We start from the raw sequence: 17,161 nt of genomic DNA on the forward strand, positions 1-17,161 counted from the left end.
AAATGTGTTTTTGTTGTTTTTAAAACATGGCATTCTTTTCAGTACTCTTAAGTGTGAATATTTATAAACATCTACAGTTTAATTATATAAAAGTAACAAAGTAAATACACCCAGCATCTTGTATTTTCTGAAATAGTACTCTATTTTAATCAGTTCACTGACAATTTTCTGCATATATATATATATATATATATATATATATAAAAAATCAGACTAGAACTACATTTACTTGAATCTTCTGTTGTATCATTCTTTCTGTCAGTATCTGAAGCAAATTACCTCCTACTCAAAGATTTGGAGTGATGAATCTTAGCAGCAAGAGTTCCCTGAGATTTCTGTAATAATTAAAATATTATGATAATAAACCCAGATCCTGTACATAGAAATCAGCACTCTGAAGACAGTTGAATGAGAACGGTCCTTTGCGATGTTGAATTTTCCAGAGGGGAAAAAATCCATTTTTGCCCCCTCCCCCCCCCCCTTTTTTTTTTCCTTTCTGTTCATTCTGAAACTATGACTTGATGAACGTCAATAGGCTGTAATCCATTTATTCCATGTGGTGGTGGGAACAGAGAACTAGATATTTCGTTTGGGCTGAGTGAACCAGAGTCACTCTGAACTGAGCCGCCACTGCCATCAAACTGAGAGATTTTCTTCTTGATCATTTTTCTCTCTTTGGCTCGGCGATTCTGGAACCAAATTTTCACCTGCAAAGTTACAAATGATATCTGATTAATTCAAAGTAGAGTCAGCTTGTTACAATAAAAGTAGCAATGAAAATATAGGAAAAACAATACTGCATTTGTGCAGTGAAAATTTTTTAGTTACTCTATATTCATTTTCTGCATCATAACCAATAGAAAACTATTGGTCTAAATTGAACTTGCTGGTCTAAATTGAACTTGCTGTGTTATATTTAGGAACACAGGAATCATCATACTCTTTTAGACTCAAGGTCTGCCTTGTTCATCATCTAGGCTTTGACAGTGGCATGTATCATACTTTAAGGAAGATGAAATTATGGAATAATTTTGCAAGTTTCTTCTTCATCCCTGTAAGAGATTAGTTGAAACCCAGTAATGAGGGCTTATTTTCTTCTGTGCTTACATTAAGAATAACTTGTGTGTGTGTATATTTTCACTGTGTGTTTAAAATTTTTGAAGTTTTTTTTATTACTAGACTTTAGAGCTGTATATCTATATATGTAATAAAATATAAAATATATATAGCATGTATATATATAGATATATCAGCACTACTAACTGATAGTGAATTTCCCAGGCTAATTATGCATATAAAGAGGTATTGATTCCTGTCTGTTTGAAATCTACTTTTAGTTTAAGTATCTGTACTTTCTTTTCTTATGTGAAAGTGCAAATAAATAGAAGACTCCATTTATTTTTTCCTTACCATTAATTACCTATGTTCTCACTTTTACAGTTTGTGCTATATCCTTTAAGATATGCTGAATATAATATTATATAGAAAGATGTACCATTGCTTTATATTAAAAATCTCTTTATTATTTTCCAACATGTTTATTATTTCATTACCTTACAGGTAATGCGCTAAGAACCATTTAACTTTGTCAGTCATGAGTCCTGTAGAAAAGTAGATAGATTATTACGTTTTGTCTACATTCTACCTGAAGGTAATTTACCGCTCAAAAATCAGAGCGCTTTGAGAGAAAAGCAACAGTATGTAAAAGCAAACTAACTACTGATTTTTGGCAGTATTACTAGTTACTCCAGGCATGTTTGTGTTCTAAATCAGCCAGCTTGCACAACCTTAAAGCAGGGGTTTTCAATCTTTTACAACTGCAGTTCTCCAAGAATTTTCCAATGGAGCTACGTACTACTATATAACAAATTTAAGTCCATCAATGATAGACTTGTTTTTCTTAGTTACCTTTCAGGGGCCACTTATAATCTGCGGGCTGTAATGTATGCACTAGTTGGGTTCGAGAGTGAACATCACTGCACTAAAATATGTATTTACAAAAATCTGATGCTGATCCAAAAATATCATTGCATATCTATGCATCCTTATGCTCTTCCGCCTCAGCTGGTCCCTTTCTGTTCCATGTTCTGGCACAGACTGAATGCAGAAGAAGAGGAGGTCATGAAGGAGGAGAATATTTTAGAGAACTGGATGTGTATATTCAGAAAGAACAAAAGTTTTTAACGTTCTAAAAAGAAGGCTCTCTTGCTTAAGTTTACCTGGGGGACAATAAGTCTGGCTGCTAAAGTTTGAGATGCTTTATTCAGTATCACCAAATCCTCCCTTATCCTCCAGTTGTAGCAGAACCATTGAAGTTCTGTTGTATTAGGAGGGTTGGATTCAACAGTTCTACTTGCAGACTGCGGAGCTATGCTTCGTAAGCGTGCTCTCCAATGCAGTGATTTTTAGGATATTCTTTTTCCGGAATCCTTCTAGTTTTTGTATGAACACAGCTAAGATGCTTGGGGCCCTACTCAGGAAACAGAACAGCTCTTAAATACGTGCTTAAGTTGAATGGATACTGAGGTGCTGCCCAAATTAGCGATGGATCTAAGTATGCACTTGAAAATTTCCTGTCTTGGCTACATATACGTGCATAAGAGGCTTAAAGATTTGGCACCAAATCCTATAGCCTAAAGCAACCTGCACATAATAAGTGTTTGTGCTACCTGTGAAAATAATATCCAAAAATTCCTGACTTGAAAATCAAAGGCCATTAAAGACTCCTTAAAACATGTGCTGAAGTCTCACTCACTGAGGAAGAATGTGGCCTGTGGAAATAGTGGTAATAAAGTTTTAATAAAAAATACACAGGTGCTTCATTTGATTGCTCTTTGAATGCTGAGTTTTCATTTTACTGGCTTACAGCTGAAATGTATTCAGTGCTTTGGATCTTTTCTGGCCACCATTTTGTATGATTGCAAGAAGCAGTAAACTGGAGAATCTCTTAGCTCTATCCATGATAGCTATGACAATAAGAGCTGGACTGTTTAAATTCTAGCAGTCTAGCAAGCTGTTATGTAAGTAAGAATAACTGCTTTTCCATACTTCTATTACAAATTAATTCCTAATCTCTTGTTTCCTAAAACTGCAGGTTTCTGTCAAATTAGCCTATTAATTTGTAATTGTGGAGTGTATTCTCTGTGTGTCAAATACACTCACAAACCCCATCATGGTTGCCCTGGCACTACTGTTGCATACAGAACATGAATACTGCGCGTCTCCTCTGACAGTACCAGTGTCTGGTGAATGGATGCATAAGAATGATGGATAGTCTCGGTGTACCTGTCTTTCAGATAGTCCCAGGTTTGCTGCAAGTTCTGACTTTCTTCTTATTGTAATATATCTGTTGCAGTGAAATTCCTTCTCTAATTCTAGTCTCTGATGGTCTGTGTAAACAACTCGGTACTTTTCTTTTGTTCTTGTTTTACCTGTTTTGAGAAAGAAATATTATTAATATGTTGAATTTGATTTTTTTGTAGCATCTTTCTTTCAAACATCTCGAACATTTTACAGACATTGTTAAACTACAGAGTACTCATGGGATTGTTTGCTGGATGAGGACGTATGAGAGAAGTAGTAGTTTTCCCAAATGTTAAGAAAGTATTGGCTATCATAATTATTTCTCTCTCTTTCTGTCTCTCTCTCAATATACATTTAAATAGAAAGCTTTTCAGTGAAAAACACCCAGCAGCACCTTATAAGAAATAATTCATAGCAGTACATAATTGGTACTGGCAATATTTGAGCTCAGATAGGTTTCATTTCAGTGCTCATTGAAGTGATTTCTGTGCATACGCAGACTTACCTTCAGGAGTAACTTTAAGACTGAAGTTAAGTCATGATTTGTTTAGTAGCACCTTGTCCTAATTCTGTATCAGAGATTTTAAGTCACATGTCTCTAACTCAAAGAAATGTCCCACTAGAAATGTGTGTTTGCTGTCTTGTTTGGCTGTAGGACATGCTTATGAGTTCAATAATAATTAGAACTTATTTTTTCAAAACAGATCCAGTCTTGTTAGGTGGTAAGTGCCTGCAGAGCTATTGCTGGGGTGCTGAGTGCTCAGTTTCCATTTGGAGTTGAAGGCACTTGGCAATTTGTAAGACTAGGCAATAAAATACTTGTAAGAGTATTTCAGTATCGTCCTATCTCTAACATATAAAACAAATATTCTTAGATATATTGAATGTCTACTGGTAGCATAAAACATTACTTGATATTGCAAGATATCTTTCACTGCTTAAACTTTTTAAAACTATTTATCATCTGATAATAATACAGATAGCTCACTTCTTATTTGTTCTCTTTTGCACTTTCAGCAGTCAACTGGATAGTTTTCCTTTTTCTTCTGATCTTCCCAGGTTTTTTTTGATGTGAGTTTTCTGGGACAAACTGTAGGACAAAGACTCCTTTAAAGTGGTTCCCTAAAATCCATTGAGGTGTTAAGATGGAGCACACGCCACACAAAAGAGCGACAAGAAGATCTTATCAGGAACCCCTTTCACATTCAGAAACACAAGCCAATTGGTTTGGAATTTACAAGCCCTAAACAAATGTCAGACTCTTTCATCTTAGGAGGAGTAAAAAAGGACAGAAATAGATGAAGGAATATTTCTTTCTTCAGTTCCTCTTAATTTTGGACCAACGGTGAGGATAGACTGAGATATTTTTACCTGAACACCAAAGGTAAACATGGCTTAAGACATTCTGAAATACATTAATTAAGGATGATTTCCTAAATCATGCAGCTTTGACTTCTAGTGTGCAAAGATTCCTTGCTTAAATTTGCAGGGCTAAAACATTCGTCAAACCAGGTTTGCTTTTTTCAAGGTACAAATTGTTGGCTTTGAAATATTTGCACAAAGTGATAGTTATTTTAACAATAGTGTAGATATTCAGGTTCCTTGTAAACTGAAGGCTTAGAAGGTAACCTCTGAAAACAAGTTAAAATTCAACAGGGTTATTCCGGCTTCCCTATAATCAGCAAATATAACCATGATTTGAGGGGGTGGAGAAAAGGAGCAGTTTTCCCCATTCCCCTTGGTCATAAAATTCACAGAGCATTTCTTCTGAAGACAATAAAGCTCGGAGAAGGCCTCTTTATTTGCTGTGAAAATCATCACCCTTTCCGGCAATATAACTCCTGAAGAAAAGAGGGAGAAGGAAGAGACAAGACTGCATTTCAAAGCAAAGAGAAGTGTTGAAAGGGTCTGTTGCCTCAATATGACAGATAGGCCTCAAAACCTAAGACAATGTAGGCCAGAGAAAAATAGATGTCACAACTAGTTTACAAAGCAAAATAAATTAGCATTAGAGCAGAGGCTTGGCCTTTTTTTCCTTATAGTTGCTCTTCTGTTTTATTTTCTAGCTGTGTTTTTGCTGTGATGTAATCTGAATTACTTGTACATCACTGCCTGTTTAAACAAAGACATAAAGTGTGTCGAGTATAGTTAAAGAAAAAAAGTTTTCTCCATCTGTTCTTCCAAAATACAAAGTAATCTTGTCTTCTCTGTAGTCCCATTACAGTCTGTTCCCTTTCTGAGAAGGATCTCCTCCAGATGAAGTTTCACATAAGGTTTTAAAAGATAAAAAATCTTTTTTCTGGACCTTTGTTTGGATATCTTCTTTTCAGTGAGTGCCATGCCTTGAAGGCTCTCTCTCATGAAGTTCCACATTTTACATTATTGATTATACTGGTTTTAGAAACAAATTGGACTCAAGTTCTACTCTTACATAGCTGAAGTTGTCAGGACATTTTGTCTTTGGTTTTAATGAAAACAGGATCAGATGAGAAGGAATTCTGAAAATGTTCTTTTTTTTGACATTGGTAGCCTGTCTTGAAAGACATTCTTGTGAAGCCCACTTTGAATGTTTGTTTTTTAAAATTTCTTATTGCCTAACATGCCTGCAATTTCTGTACATTTGAAAAAAATGTCTAGTTTTGAATATACAGTTATGGTCTTTTTGTAAGAGAATATATTAATCAAAATTTCAGAGTAAATTCTGTCTGTGGAAAGGACATAAAAGAGTATTTCTACCTTCATGATATTGTTTCATCCTGAGAATTGATTTTTGTCGAGTAAATTTTGGTTTCACTTTTACTGCAATTTAATTACTTATATAAAATGCCAAATGCATTGAAGCAGAATGTAAAGTATTTAATATAGTGTAAATTGAGAAAAAATATTCTGATAACTTAAAAAAAAAATCCATTATCTTTAGGACAGTATTTAAGTAGGCTCCCTCATTTAGTTAGATATGTTTTTGATTTCTGTTATTCCAAGATGCTCACATACATCCATCTAAGTACACACCACAAGTGAAGTTAAACACGTACATATATATAAATATATATTTTAAAAATTTAGGGTGATATAATTCTGAAATAATTTTAGAACAATGAACTGTATTAGGCAGGGATAATGTTGATGGGAAGGAGCCAGTAGCTGCTTAAATAGCATGTATGTATGTATAATATCCTGGGGGTATGGAAAAAACAAGGAACAAGTCTGTGTTTCAAAGAGTGGCTATAATGGCTTCAGAAAGGTTTTTAATGTTATCTTCTAGATCAAATACTGATAAGTTAACATGTAGTTGTTACATGCATAATTTTAGTCTGTTATAGTTATCTAAATTTTTTTTCCTTACGCAGAACTTTCTATTTGTCAGTATTATCAGCTTAGTTGCTGGTACAATATACCTCTTTTTACGCTTAACATTATTTTAAAAAATCTCCAATAAAAATCCAAATTGATTTAGTACTTCTCCTGTTTTTGCAAAATATCACACACATGCTTTGCTTTATCAAATAGTTTTTTTTTAAAGCAGATTCATGTCTTGGGCCCAATTCTGTGAAGTCCTGAATTGTTTTTAACACTTCAAAAGGTTGGGCTCTAAGAATGTGAAGCCTCAGGACATGTAAATACCGACAGGCCCCCATTCACCTGTCCAGTATTGTTCATAAAGTATTTCAGCATGTGTGTAAATTGTGTGCAAGTGCTTTTCAGACTAGAGATGCTTTTCTGAATTGCATCTACATTTCATGAAGTTGAGCAAGCATGTGTGAAGCCTTGGAGTGTCTGCCATGTTTATGCAAGAAGTGTGAAACTAGGATTTAGATTTTAAATCTATCTGATTCTTAAAAAAGACTAATAGATATAAACCTCAGTGACACCTTGACAGAGATGGGGTTGCCCCATTGACATGCAGAGTAGTCACGATGGATTTTGGTCCGCGCTCAGGTCTTGCATCACCTTTTACACCTGGAAAACTCCACTGTTGTTAATGAAGTTACTGCTGATTTACATGAGTGTACTTAAGGGGAAAAACAGACTATAAATCTGTCTGGCTTTGAAGAACGTTGTAGAGGCTCCATGTGGAAGGATGGCATAACGATAATGCTCACTAGGGATTTTATGTTTAGTAACAGTGGGAAAAAGTGTGTATCTGCTTTATAACTATGAATCAAGTATAATACTAATCTTGCTCTTTAGTGATAACCATTTGAAGGATGATCGTTTCTCCAGTGACGGTGCTGATTTTCTGCGTCCTCTAAGATTGCTCCCATTGTAACTGCCCTTCTTTCTTTAGAGCATTTTCTTTGATGCTCTCTAACACACACTTACTACTTTTAACCTTAACAATAGATTTAGCAAACCTTGCTACACCCAATTTACACCTCAGGCGTATACGCAGAAAGGTTCTTCTGGCATGCAGTTTGTGGCAGAAACAGGCACATCAATGAGTGGCACTTGGGACAAAGTGATTTTTAATTGTCTAATTGTGGCAAACTGTGAAATGCTGATACATGAGAAATACTGTAAAAACAGATTTGAAACTTAATGAAAAGGAAACTTCACTGAGGAGCAAACAAAAATAGTCTATGCTAAAAATTATAATTTGAGTAAAATTAGTAATCTGGGAATATATCTTCTCACCTAAGAAATCTGTAGAAAAGTAAAAAAAGATAAGAACAGCAGCAGAAAATTGCATAATCACTACAGTTTGATCATAGCACATAATTCTCTTTAAAAATATTGAAAACTCTATAAAGATTTTTAAAAAATCAACCTATTGTTATATTGCTATTTAACTTGCTGCACAAAATAATTAGGTACTATTTTTGCATGTAACTGCCTATAATGTTGCTGCATTCAATGTTCCTTAGTATTTTCAAGTCTGTCACATTTTACAACCAAAATGCTTTGCACAGTGTTAGAATAAAGATTGCTAAACCTGAGTGAGATGCAGCCGTATCTAAACACACCAGCCATTCCACTATAGTAACCATATGAAGCGTTTATGAGATGAAAGTGAAACTAGTGCAAATTCAGTTAAAACTGAATTAAACGGTAGTAGGTTAAATAAATGTCATAAATGACCGACCAACCTATGTGCTTCAAGTAAAGTTAATTATTTATAAGATCGGTGATAGCAGAACATGCTTTCTGAGGAAGAAAGTTTAATACCCGCTTACCAGTAGTGTTAGCTTGCGCCGTTTTCCTCATCCATTCGTAAGAGCTGTGCCTTTGGCTGTTGGGCGAGATTTGCTGGGTATTAGTTGCATCTGCGGGAGGTAACCCCCCAGCTGCAGCGGGATGGAGGGAGCTGTAATCAGCAGAGCTGTAGGAGACCTGCCCAGGAGAGGAGCCGTTGATCTGTGCAGCAGCAACGGTGCTGGAGGGTCCCGGGCCGTAAGCGTTCCAGTCCTCCCTCTGTGGGCCGTAGTGAGATCCCCAGGTTCCCGCAGACTGTCCGTGGTTGTCCAGAGTGGGCACATGATGATATCCCATGTAATCTGGATAGGGTGGAGTAGACACAAAGTTTTGCGCCGGCAGGTTGTGGTTACCCCTTGCAGATCCTGGATACATGGTTTCTTTATCCAAGAGGGAGCTCACATACATGGTTGTCAGATTGTAAATATGTCGTCACAACATCCTGGTCATCTCAATTTTCTTTCACTGCTTAAAAATAATTCTGTGTTTGGTTTTCTCCAATAATGGCACTCTGCTTGGAATCTTTTACTTCATCCTCTTTTATTATCGACTGCGTTACCAGGTGCTGGTGGTAATGGTTTACCAAGATCTTGTCTGACGTCAGCCTAACTGCCTGCCTCATAATTACATTTGCATTCAAATGAAGGGCTGACCATGCAGGCAACCCCACCTTGCTGCTAGTTCATGTGCTTTCCTTTTTACAGAACTTTCATGTATCCTATTACCCTTCCCTGATATTCTACAGCAATTTCACTACTGTCAGATGATGTAACAGTAGCTTGTATTTAGTAGCTTAGTATATAGACCTTCTAAAAAAAAAAAAAAAGACAAAGTTTACTCTAATGTTTGGCTTTCAATCTGCTTTTAGAATGATACTTATCCATGGAGTATATTTTGTGATATATTATCAATCTATAAGTAAGTGTGTTTATTTATCTCCTAACTTCTCAGATTGTTAAAAAATCTCATAACTTCTCAAGCTAAGGGATACAGTCAAACTGAATAATTGTAAGGGAATAACTTCAGATTTAGAACACCTTTTAAATAGTGTGTCTTTGATTTAGCTGAGCTCCTATCTGAGAGTTTTTCCCTTACTGATGTTTGTAAGTGGTCTTCCAGCACGGGAGGAATTAAGACTCTGACTCTGTAGTGAACATGTTTGTGCTCTCCACATGTGGAGTGGTTTAAAGAGATCCCTTCATCTGGTGGCCATTGCAAACTGATAAATTTTATAAAGCAGACAATAAAGTGTCCTACCAAAGATGGTGCCAGAAGTATGAAAGAAATGACTGAAAAAGTAATGAAAAAAGTCTTTGATTAAGCCCGGTAATATTGTTGGCTTCTATTTCAAACTGAAGAAGACCTTTATGTGCCTGAAAGGTTTGGGTCCTTGCCCTGGAATTGCTTATATATTAGTCTCTTTTCGGTGGCGGCAGTTTTGGTAAGTTCAGTGCATCAGAACCGCCCTGATGCTTGTCTGTCAAGTGCCTGACACACATCGGGTGCTCCGTGGGTTAATACAAGCCTTCCTACCGAGAAAGCTAATTCTAAAGATGTTTATATATGTCATTATTAAGAGCTTGATATTAGCCTGGGAGGAGGACAGTGTACCTTATGACTTGAGAATTGCCACTGTATGGTTGTCTAGTTACAGTCTGTGGAGCGTGTTCTACTTCATATTTTCATCTTAGATGCATTTCTTTGCAGTGAACTATTTGTCAAGGGGTATGCCTGCAAAAGAGGTGCAAATTATAATGAGTTGTTTCCCTTTGCAAAGGTGTGGTTTTTCATTCAGTCCTTCACGTTTTGACACTATTTACACTATTCATATTCACACACCCCTTCTAATTCCAGTACTAAAGGATTCTAAGTGTGTACTTGAAGAGAGGGAAGATACTCCTCTTCTATTTTCTAGAGAAAAGTATTTTTAGTGACAAGTGTAGCAAAATCTTTATAATTAATTTGTAATATTTCCAGATTTCTTTATTTCTTAATCTCAGGATCCTGGGAATGTTGAGGAAAGTTGCATCATGGGATAGGGCATAGAAGAAGTAAGGCTTTCTGTAGTTGGTGTGACCCTTTACTATTAAAAACACTTGATAGAGACTCTTTTTCCCTTTTTCTGTAGCTGAAAGAAAATACATTGTAAAACAATTTTTTGAAAGCCCACAGACCTTTTAGTAGTGAGTTGTCCTACAAAGGACTCCACTGAGCGCCATTCAAATTAAACAAAATATGTTGCTTATACTGCAAGTATTCTCTACCTCTTGGAAATATTCTCTACGTCTCTGGCCTATTCATGAGCATTATTCTAGCCATTAAATTCCTAAGTATTGCCAAAAACATTATGCATCAACTGTCGACTGTATTTGAAATCTATTGACATACTACAAATGAATATTAGCTGTTCATAGATTTCAGATCAGATGCGTTATTTGACTTTTCATCCTAAACAGAATTTTCCCATCTCAGTGAATGTCATTTAATTTCCTAGCATGCATTAGATGATGTTAACATTTTGAATCCCTGGTCTTTCTCTTCCTTTATGGGATGCCTCTGCTGATACCCCCCTCCCCCAATTTCCCTATCACCTAATCCTATTTTTTGTATCTCAAAGCTTTATCCTTCATTCTCTGTTCTTCTTTTATCTTTTGTTTATGCTCCTCCTTTCCCTTTCTTGTTTTGCCTGTTTCATTATCTGAATTTTCTTTAGATCTATTTCAGTTCTTTCCAGAACATAATTAGATCAAGATACGCCGATGGCGAGTTGCTGTACTGATTTGATATCTGCTAACAATAGTAAGCTTTGAATAAGGCATTTTGTTTAAAAAGATTTACATAGAGGGATAAGATTGTTGGGTAGGACTGCAGATTTTTAGCACCATAGTGAGAATAAGATAACTAAAATGGCAACATTCAGATGATCTTCCACACCCTGACTCGTATGCCTCCCATTTTGTGCAATCATATGGACGTTTTAAAAAGGAACTACGTTTTTCCATGTAGTCCTGTAGTTTGAAGCTATGAGAATTTTAGGGTGGATCTTTTTTGAGAGCTACTTTACTGCTGATCTGAGCCTCCCAGAGAGGCATTTCTTGGCCGTGCACATGTCATTTCTGCTCAAATCCAGCTGTGAGCAGCTTCGGAGCTTTACCCATGTGGTTCTATTGCAGATGTGAGGGCTGCAGCCGCAGAACCGCTCCATCTTCAGCGTATAGCAGTGACTCACCCTGCAGTTCCCCCAAGACGGTTAGCGGGCATTGCTGTCAAAGCAAACCAACAAGCAAAACCCCAAGCTGCCCCTTTATTGTCCTCGCTGGCACTGTGAGGGGGCAGCAAGGAGTTGCTGGTGGTAGAAGAGCTACTCTGCTGCTCCTGCCTGTTTAAAGTGCTTGTGAGACCGTGGTGTTACCATGTGCCCTCTCTGACTTTCTGGGGTGGTGAGAAGAGAGAAACAGTTCTGAAGCAGTGGACTAGACCTCCAGAAGTCTCATCCATGTGGCGGATTGTGCTTGAGTGTCTTCTGCAGTGGGTGATAAGGACGGAACAGGAAAGGTCTGCAATGTATTGGCAGAAAGTGTGCTGTGCTCTTTGGCATACTTCAGAGAGGTTGATTGCCAAAATGGTGATAACTGAACTAGGTTATAATTTTCCATTTTTTTTCTCCAACTGTTAAAAAATTATGTATAATTTATGTACTCAGCCAGGGCCTGTAGGAGTTGCCACAGCTTTTTGTTGAAGTGGAGGGCTGTATGTGTAAAATGTACTTCGATATCTTTGGGGAAGAAAATTGTTTAATTTTCTAACAAGTGGTTTACAAAAATCTAGTCATAATAACAAATATAGTGATAACCATTGAAACTATTACAGTTTTGTCTGACAGGCAGTGTAGATTATAATACTATACTATGTGTGCTGTTCTGAGGAGCATTTCCAACACTGGTAATAGCACTATAACCACAATTGCAAAGTGCGCAATTAAAAGTTTTAATGACAATGATTATAACTTCAATTTCAGGAACTACTGATGGATTAAAACTGTCCTGTACAACAATCACTCATTCTAAAGGCATCTATACATGTGATTGTTTTTATAAATATATTATGACCCTGACTTGTAAAGTTTCTCTTCCTGTAGTATGCAGATAAGAAAAAACTAATCTGTCCCTCTCTGAAGTGTGAAAATCATATGAAATGTACTTTCGGGAGCTTTGTTTCTGAAGAGAAGAAAGCACCCGAGCTTAGCATGTTCCGTTCTGGCGGAGGCGACAGACGTTTCGTTTCCTTGCCTCCGGCTGGTCGTTCTGATAACCCGTCACTAAACATCAGGCCGAGGAATGCTTCTGGCCCCTACCTTTCTAACTGCCTGCATGGAATTTCAGTGGAATGGCTAGCTAAGGCCTTGGTAGTGAACCACGTGTTAATGAGGGATTGGTGCAATATTCCAGAGGCGTTATTGACCCTTTGTGCAAGCCGGACTTTACAAACTCACGCGTTCCCCTCAAAATTAATAGTTGGCTGTACAAATCTTGAGGAAAGGATGGTCAGTACATGACAAGCTGAGGTCAGTTCTGTTGGAAAAAAAAATCTGACCATTAATCCATGAAGGAGGACAGATTTTTTAAATTTTAAAACATATCGCTGAAGGGCCTGCTCTCGTTCAGCATCAAGCTTCTAAAAACTTTATTTACCCTGTTTAATTGGGCTGGTTTAATATACAACACTTTAGTTTGATGTTCAGCCTGTGAAAAGCAAGCACACGCCCAGTTGTACTCCTTGTGGATGGGTGAGGTGTAGCCTCATGAGCTGAAGGAGCGTGGTAACTGAACTATTTTCATTAGCAGAACTGAGCTTTTCTGGAAAAAGAACAGGTCTGTCAGAGGTGCCAGTTCTGCCCTGTGCTTCGCTTTCATCCTTAGTGTTTGTTTCTTTTCTCCTAAGAGTACACCAGTAGAAATACAGCTGTCAGTTTTCCATGAAGCCTTCATCTACATTGCCATTCTGAATTCCATGTTCTTAAATTTTGGTTGTTAACAAATCCTTTTGAAAAATCATCAGTGATAAAAAATGAACTGGTGGGAGCAGGGTGATCTTACTTGCCCTTTTACCTCATATTGCCATTTTTCTAGCTGCTGCTGACAGCTTTCATTTCTTTTGGCGTTAACTTTTCCATTTTATTAAAGTAGTGGCAATATATAAATCATGTATGGGCTACATCAGTGTTGTGTATGCCAGGAAGCAGTGCTCTGGAACTAAAGGAGGGTCTCGCTATTCTGAAATCTCAATAATTTAAAATCTACTGCAAAACCAATACTGACGATAATAAGAATATGTCCTACCGCTCAAGAAGGAGACATACCAGATCAGAACTCAAAGAGCCTGCATGTGAAATCCAGGTTAAGTCAATTCTTTCCAGCAAAACCACGAAAATAAGCAGCAAATTCTTTAGTGATACTTACTTGGTTTTCTTCCTGAATCATGGAGTGTAGAGCTCCCTCTTTCTGTAACTAATTTATCCAGAGTATAGGTAGGAGGGATTGCTGGGTGCCCGCTATGGAATCTTTCAGACATTCTTTAGTATGGTCTGTGTTTCATGAGGTATCAGAAGAATTGATTGCCTTTACTGTTTGACGTTCTTGCCATACACAGAGGTTTTATTCCTGGCAGACTGTTATTTCTATCACACAAATTTAACTATTCTTTCTTATTCTCAGGTAAGAGAGATTACTGTCTATATGTGGACAGTATAGTCTGTCCTGCATTAGATTGACTGTATTTTATTGTGGCTTATGAGACCAAGAACATGCAGGATGTATCTTAATGAAGCCTCTTCATTTATTGTGGTATCCTCTCAGAACAGTTTGTTACAGAAAGGACAAGACAGTACCTGTGCTCTTTGAGTACGAGAGGAAAACAGCTAGCATACGTTTTCATCGTAGAACCTGTTCTTTTAAATAATGAGGCTCATACAATCTTGGGTCCACACAGTAGCATGTAATGCCATTCCAGAGTGTAACTAGCTGTGTAACTCATTCAAGATGCACAGGGATGCATCATTTCAGCGTATATGCCAGATGTAAAAGCTTACGTATCTCACATTAATCTCACATGTAGATTAATGACTGTATACCACGTAAGCGACTGCAGATAGATGCTGCATAATTGAAGTTTTTATGTGTTAGAAATGCCACTTTGAATTGTATATGTTGCTTAGTTGCATGAAGTTTTTGTAGGAGATCCTGCTTGATATGTTCTTCTTGATCTTTTTGTGCATGTGGATCATGCTTCTTGCTGGGCAATAGAGTTTAAAGGTTAGTGAATTCCTCTGAAAATTGGATATACCTTGACTGTTGGTTTAATCACAATTAGGATTAAGGGCTTAGATACTCTTGTGATGTAGTCTTCTTTGAGGCACTTAGCTAACAACTAATCAGTCTTCCCAGCAAGTCTGCTCTAGTGTCCCTAGTTTTATAGATGTGATAAAAGTGACAGGTTATATGATATGCCCAAAGTCAGAAAGGAAGTAGGTATTGTTCTGAGGTCTGGTACCGGTATTTCCTGACTCATAATGTTGGACCCAAATACTTTTAGTTGATTTGGCTCCAGTTTTGTGTGTCTCTTATTTTTAATTATACACAATACAACATTATTTAGGCAACAATACTATATGGGCTTCTTAAGGTACAACAGATTTTTTGTGTTTTTACTGGACAACGGTTTAAAGGATTAAAGGACATTGAAAAGATTTAGTTGAATAGATTGCTGGTAAGTTTTACAAAAAATTTAAACTACTTAAAAGAATCACTGGCATAACTAGAAGGTTAATAATCCCTAAGGTATTGCCTGGTTTATAGATACTGCTTTTGGAGCAATAAATTTTAACCTTTGAACATGTGCTTCTGCAAATAAAATACAGCCTTATTTTGTGTACTTAACAACTTCTGACTGGCAACACATAGCAACCTATAGCAAGCACACTTTCAGCAAACTGGAACAGAAATGAGGCAGATCTTCAAAGTGATCACTTATCTTCCTCAATAACTCTTCTACATGTAAACAAGATAAAACAAGTCATTTTGCCAGACCCTTCATTCTTTGTCATGTTTAAATAATTTTAAAAGGAAAGAAGCTGTGTTCAGGTATATTTTTTGTCTTAAAGGTCTTTCTTAAGGGATTTAAGTTTTTGTTTTTCCTCTTTAAAATTCTAATGCAGAATTATGCTATGCCTTGGAAATGTGCATAAAGAATAGGTAAGTATGAACTTGATCCTGCAAAACCTTGGGGCCAGGGCTCTGAGCACTTAGCTAGGAGTAGGTGCTAAATTGTTGTTTAGCAGTACAAAAGACAAACTTTCCCTTTCTATTCTTACCTTTTAAGATTCTAAATCTGGAAAATTTTATTGATTTTCTAGTACTCAGGCATATTTCTGTTTGTATGATTAGGCAAATGCGAGGATGCTTTTCTTTTTGAACCATTTTTCAGTCTCTCTCTCTCTCTCTCTATATATATAAAGTATGGGATCTGTATGGAGAATATTTGTAGTGTTTCACTTTGTAGGCAGAATGGCTGTTCTGTGTATTTCCAATAGATACCTTTTTTGGACATATCCAGTGGATATCTCTTTTGGAAGACCAATGTTTTCTTTGGTTGCCATGCTCATCAATGTGATGCCAAGTCAGTTTTGTTCCCAAGTGCTGTTCATCATGTGCCACCTTCCATAACACATTGAAATCAGTGGGAGTCTTTCTGTTGAAATGAACTTTAAATTGCAGAAAAGTTTCTTCATCTTGCCTGAACCTGGTTCTAGAAGAGCCACATATAAAACTAGGAGAGAGATTTAATGCCAGCAAATGGAGCAGCACTGGGAAAGGAAAGAGTGGGAATTTTACAATGTAGATGGATATCCATTTGCTGTTAGTTTGGGACCTTACTCTTATCTTACGCTGTCCTTCTTGCAATCATGAAATGATGAATGAAATTAAGAAGCAATGAAAACTGCCAGTTCCCTGAACCATCCTCATTTTACCATTCTTCTCTACATTCTGTAAGCATTTTTTACCATCACCCTGCGTTTAACCTTTATGTTACAATTCAGTAACAGACTGATCATGAGAATCTTTCTGCCTATGTGCTAGTTACAGTAGCTGGTATAACGCTGGAAAATGATTAGTGAAAAAGTCATTTATTTAAATGTTCTTTATATACAAAGTAATTTTACATTACTCACATTCTGATGATCTAATAGTACTATTTGTTATAATTAAGAATCCCCCCCCAAGGATGTAGTGCCTAAATGACTCAATGTTCCTCAGTGTTATTTGCAACAATGATGGAGGCGTTTAGGAGAACACCTTGATGAAAATTAGTGAGGATCAGGATCCCAAATTTCTAACACCTGAAGAAGCAAGTGTTCTGATTATTCTTATGTACTGATTACCTACCAAATTCTGCTTAGTATAGGAGGGATCAGCACTTCTGAAATTGAAGCCTCATATTTAGATGCTCAGATACGGATTTAGGAGATTACTGTTAGGTGCCTGCCTAAAAGTTGGCCAGAGGTTATGTTTAAGTAAAATATTGCTTTGCTTTGCCTTCTATTAATTTGGCTTTTTAGATTTTCGGTATCTCAATAGGCCTGATAACTAGACAGAATTTAAAATTACTT

The 17,161-nt window shown here is 36.8% G+C and overlaps 1 protein-coding gene and 1 long non-coding RNA gene across 3 annotated transcripts in view; one reads left to right on the top strand and one right to left on the bottom strand.

Annotated features, from left to right (window-relative positions):
- LOC106489851 (uncharacterized) overlaps nt 1–17,161 on the top strand; it is a 310,540-nt gene that overhangs the window by 11,430 nt on the left and 281,949 nt on the right. The gene's annotated exons all lie outside the window — the stretch shown is intronic.
- On the bottom strand, nt 146–9,033 carry LOC106489850 (homeobox protein CDX-4). Its single transcript, XM_067304022.1, has 3 exons — nt 8,478–9,033; nt 3,286–3,431; nt 146–707 (listed from the first exon to the last, which is right to left on the bottom strand). Exons 1-3 carry the CDS (start codon nt 8,902–8,904, stop codon nt 501–503), a joined length of 780 nt encoding a protein of 259 aa, XP_067160123.1. The 5' UTR covers nt 8,905–9,033; the 3' UTR covers nt 146–500.

The sequence above is a fragment of the Apteryx mantelli genome, chromosome 13 (assembly GCF_036417845.1).
Source record: "Apteryx mantelli isolate bAptMan1 chromosome 13, bAptMan1.hap1, whole genome shotgun sequence".
In the NCBI taxonomy this organism is placed as follows: domain Eukaryota; kingdom Metazoa; phylum Chordata; class Aves; order Apterygiformes; family Apterygidae; genus Apteryx; species Apteryx mantelli.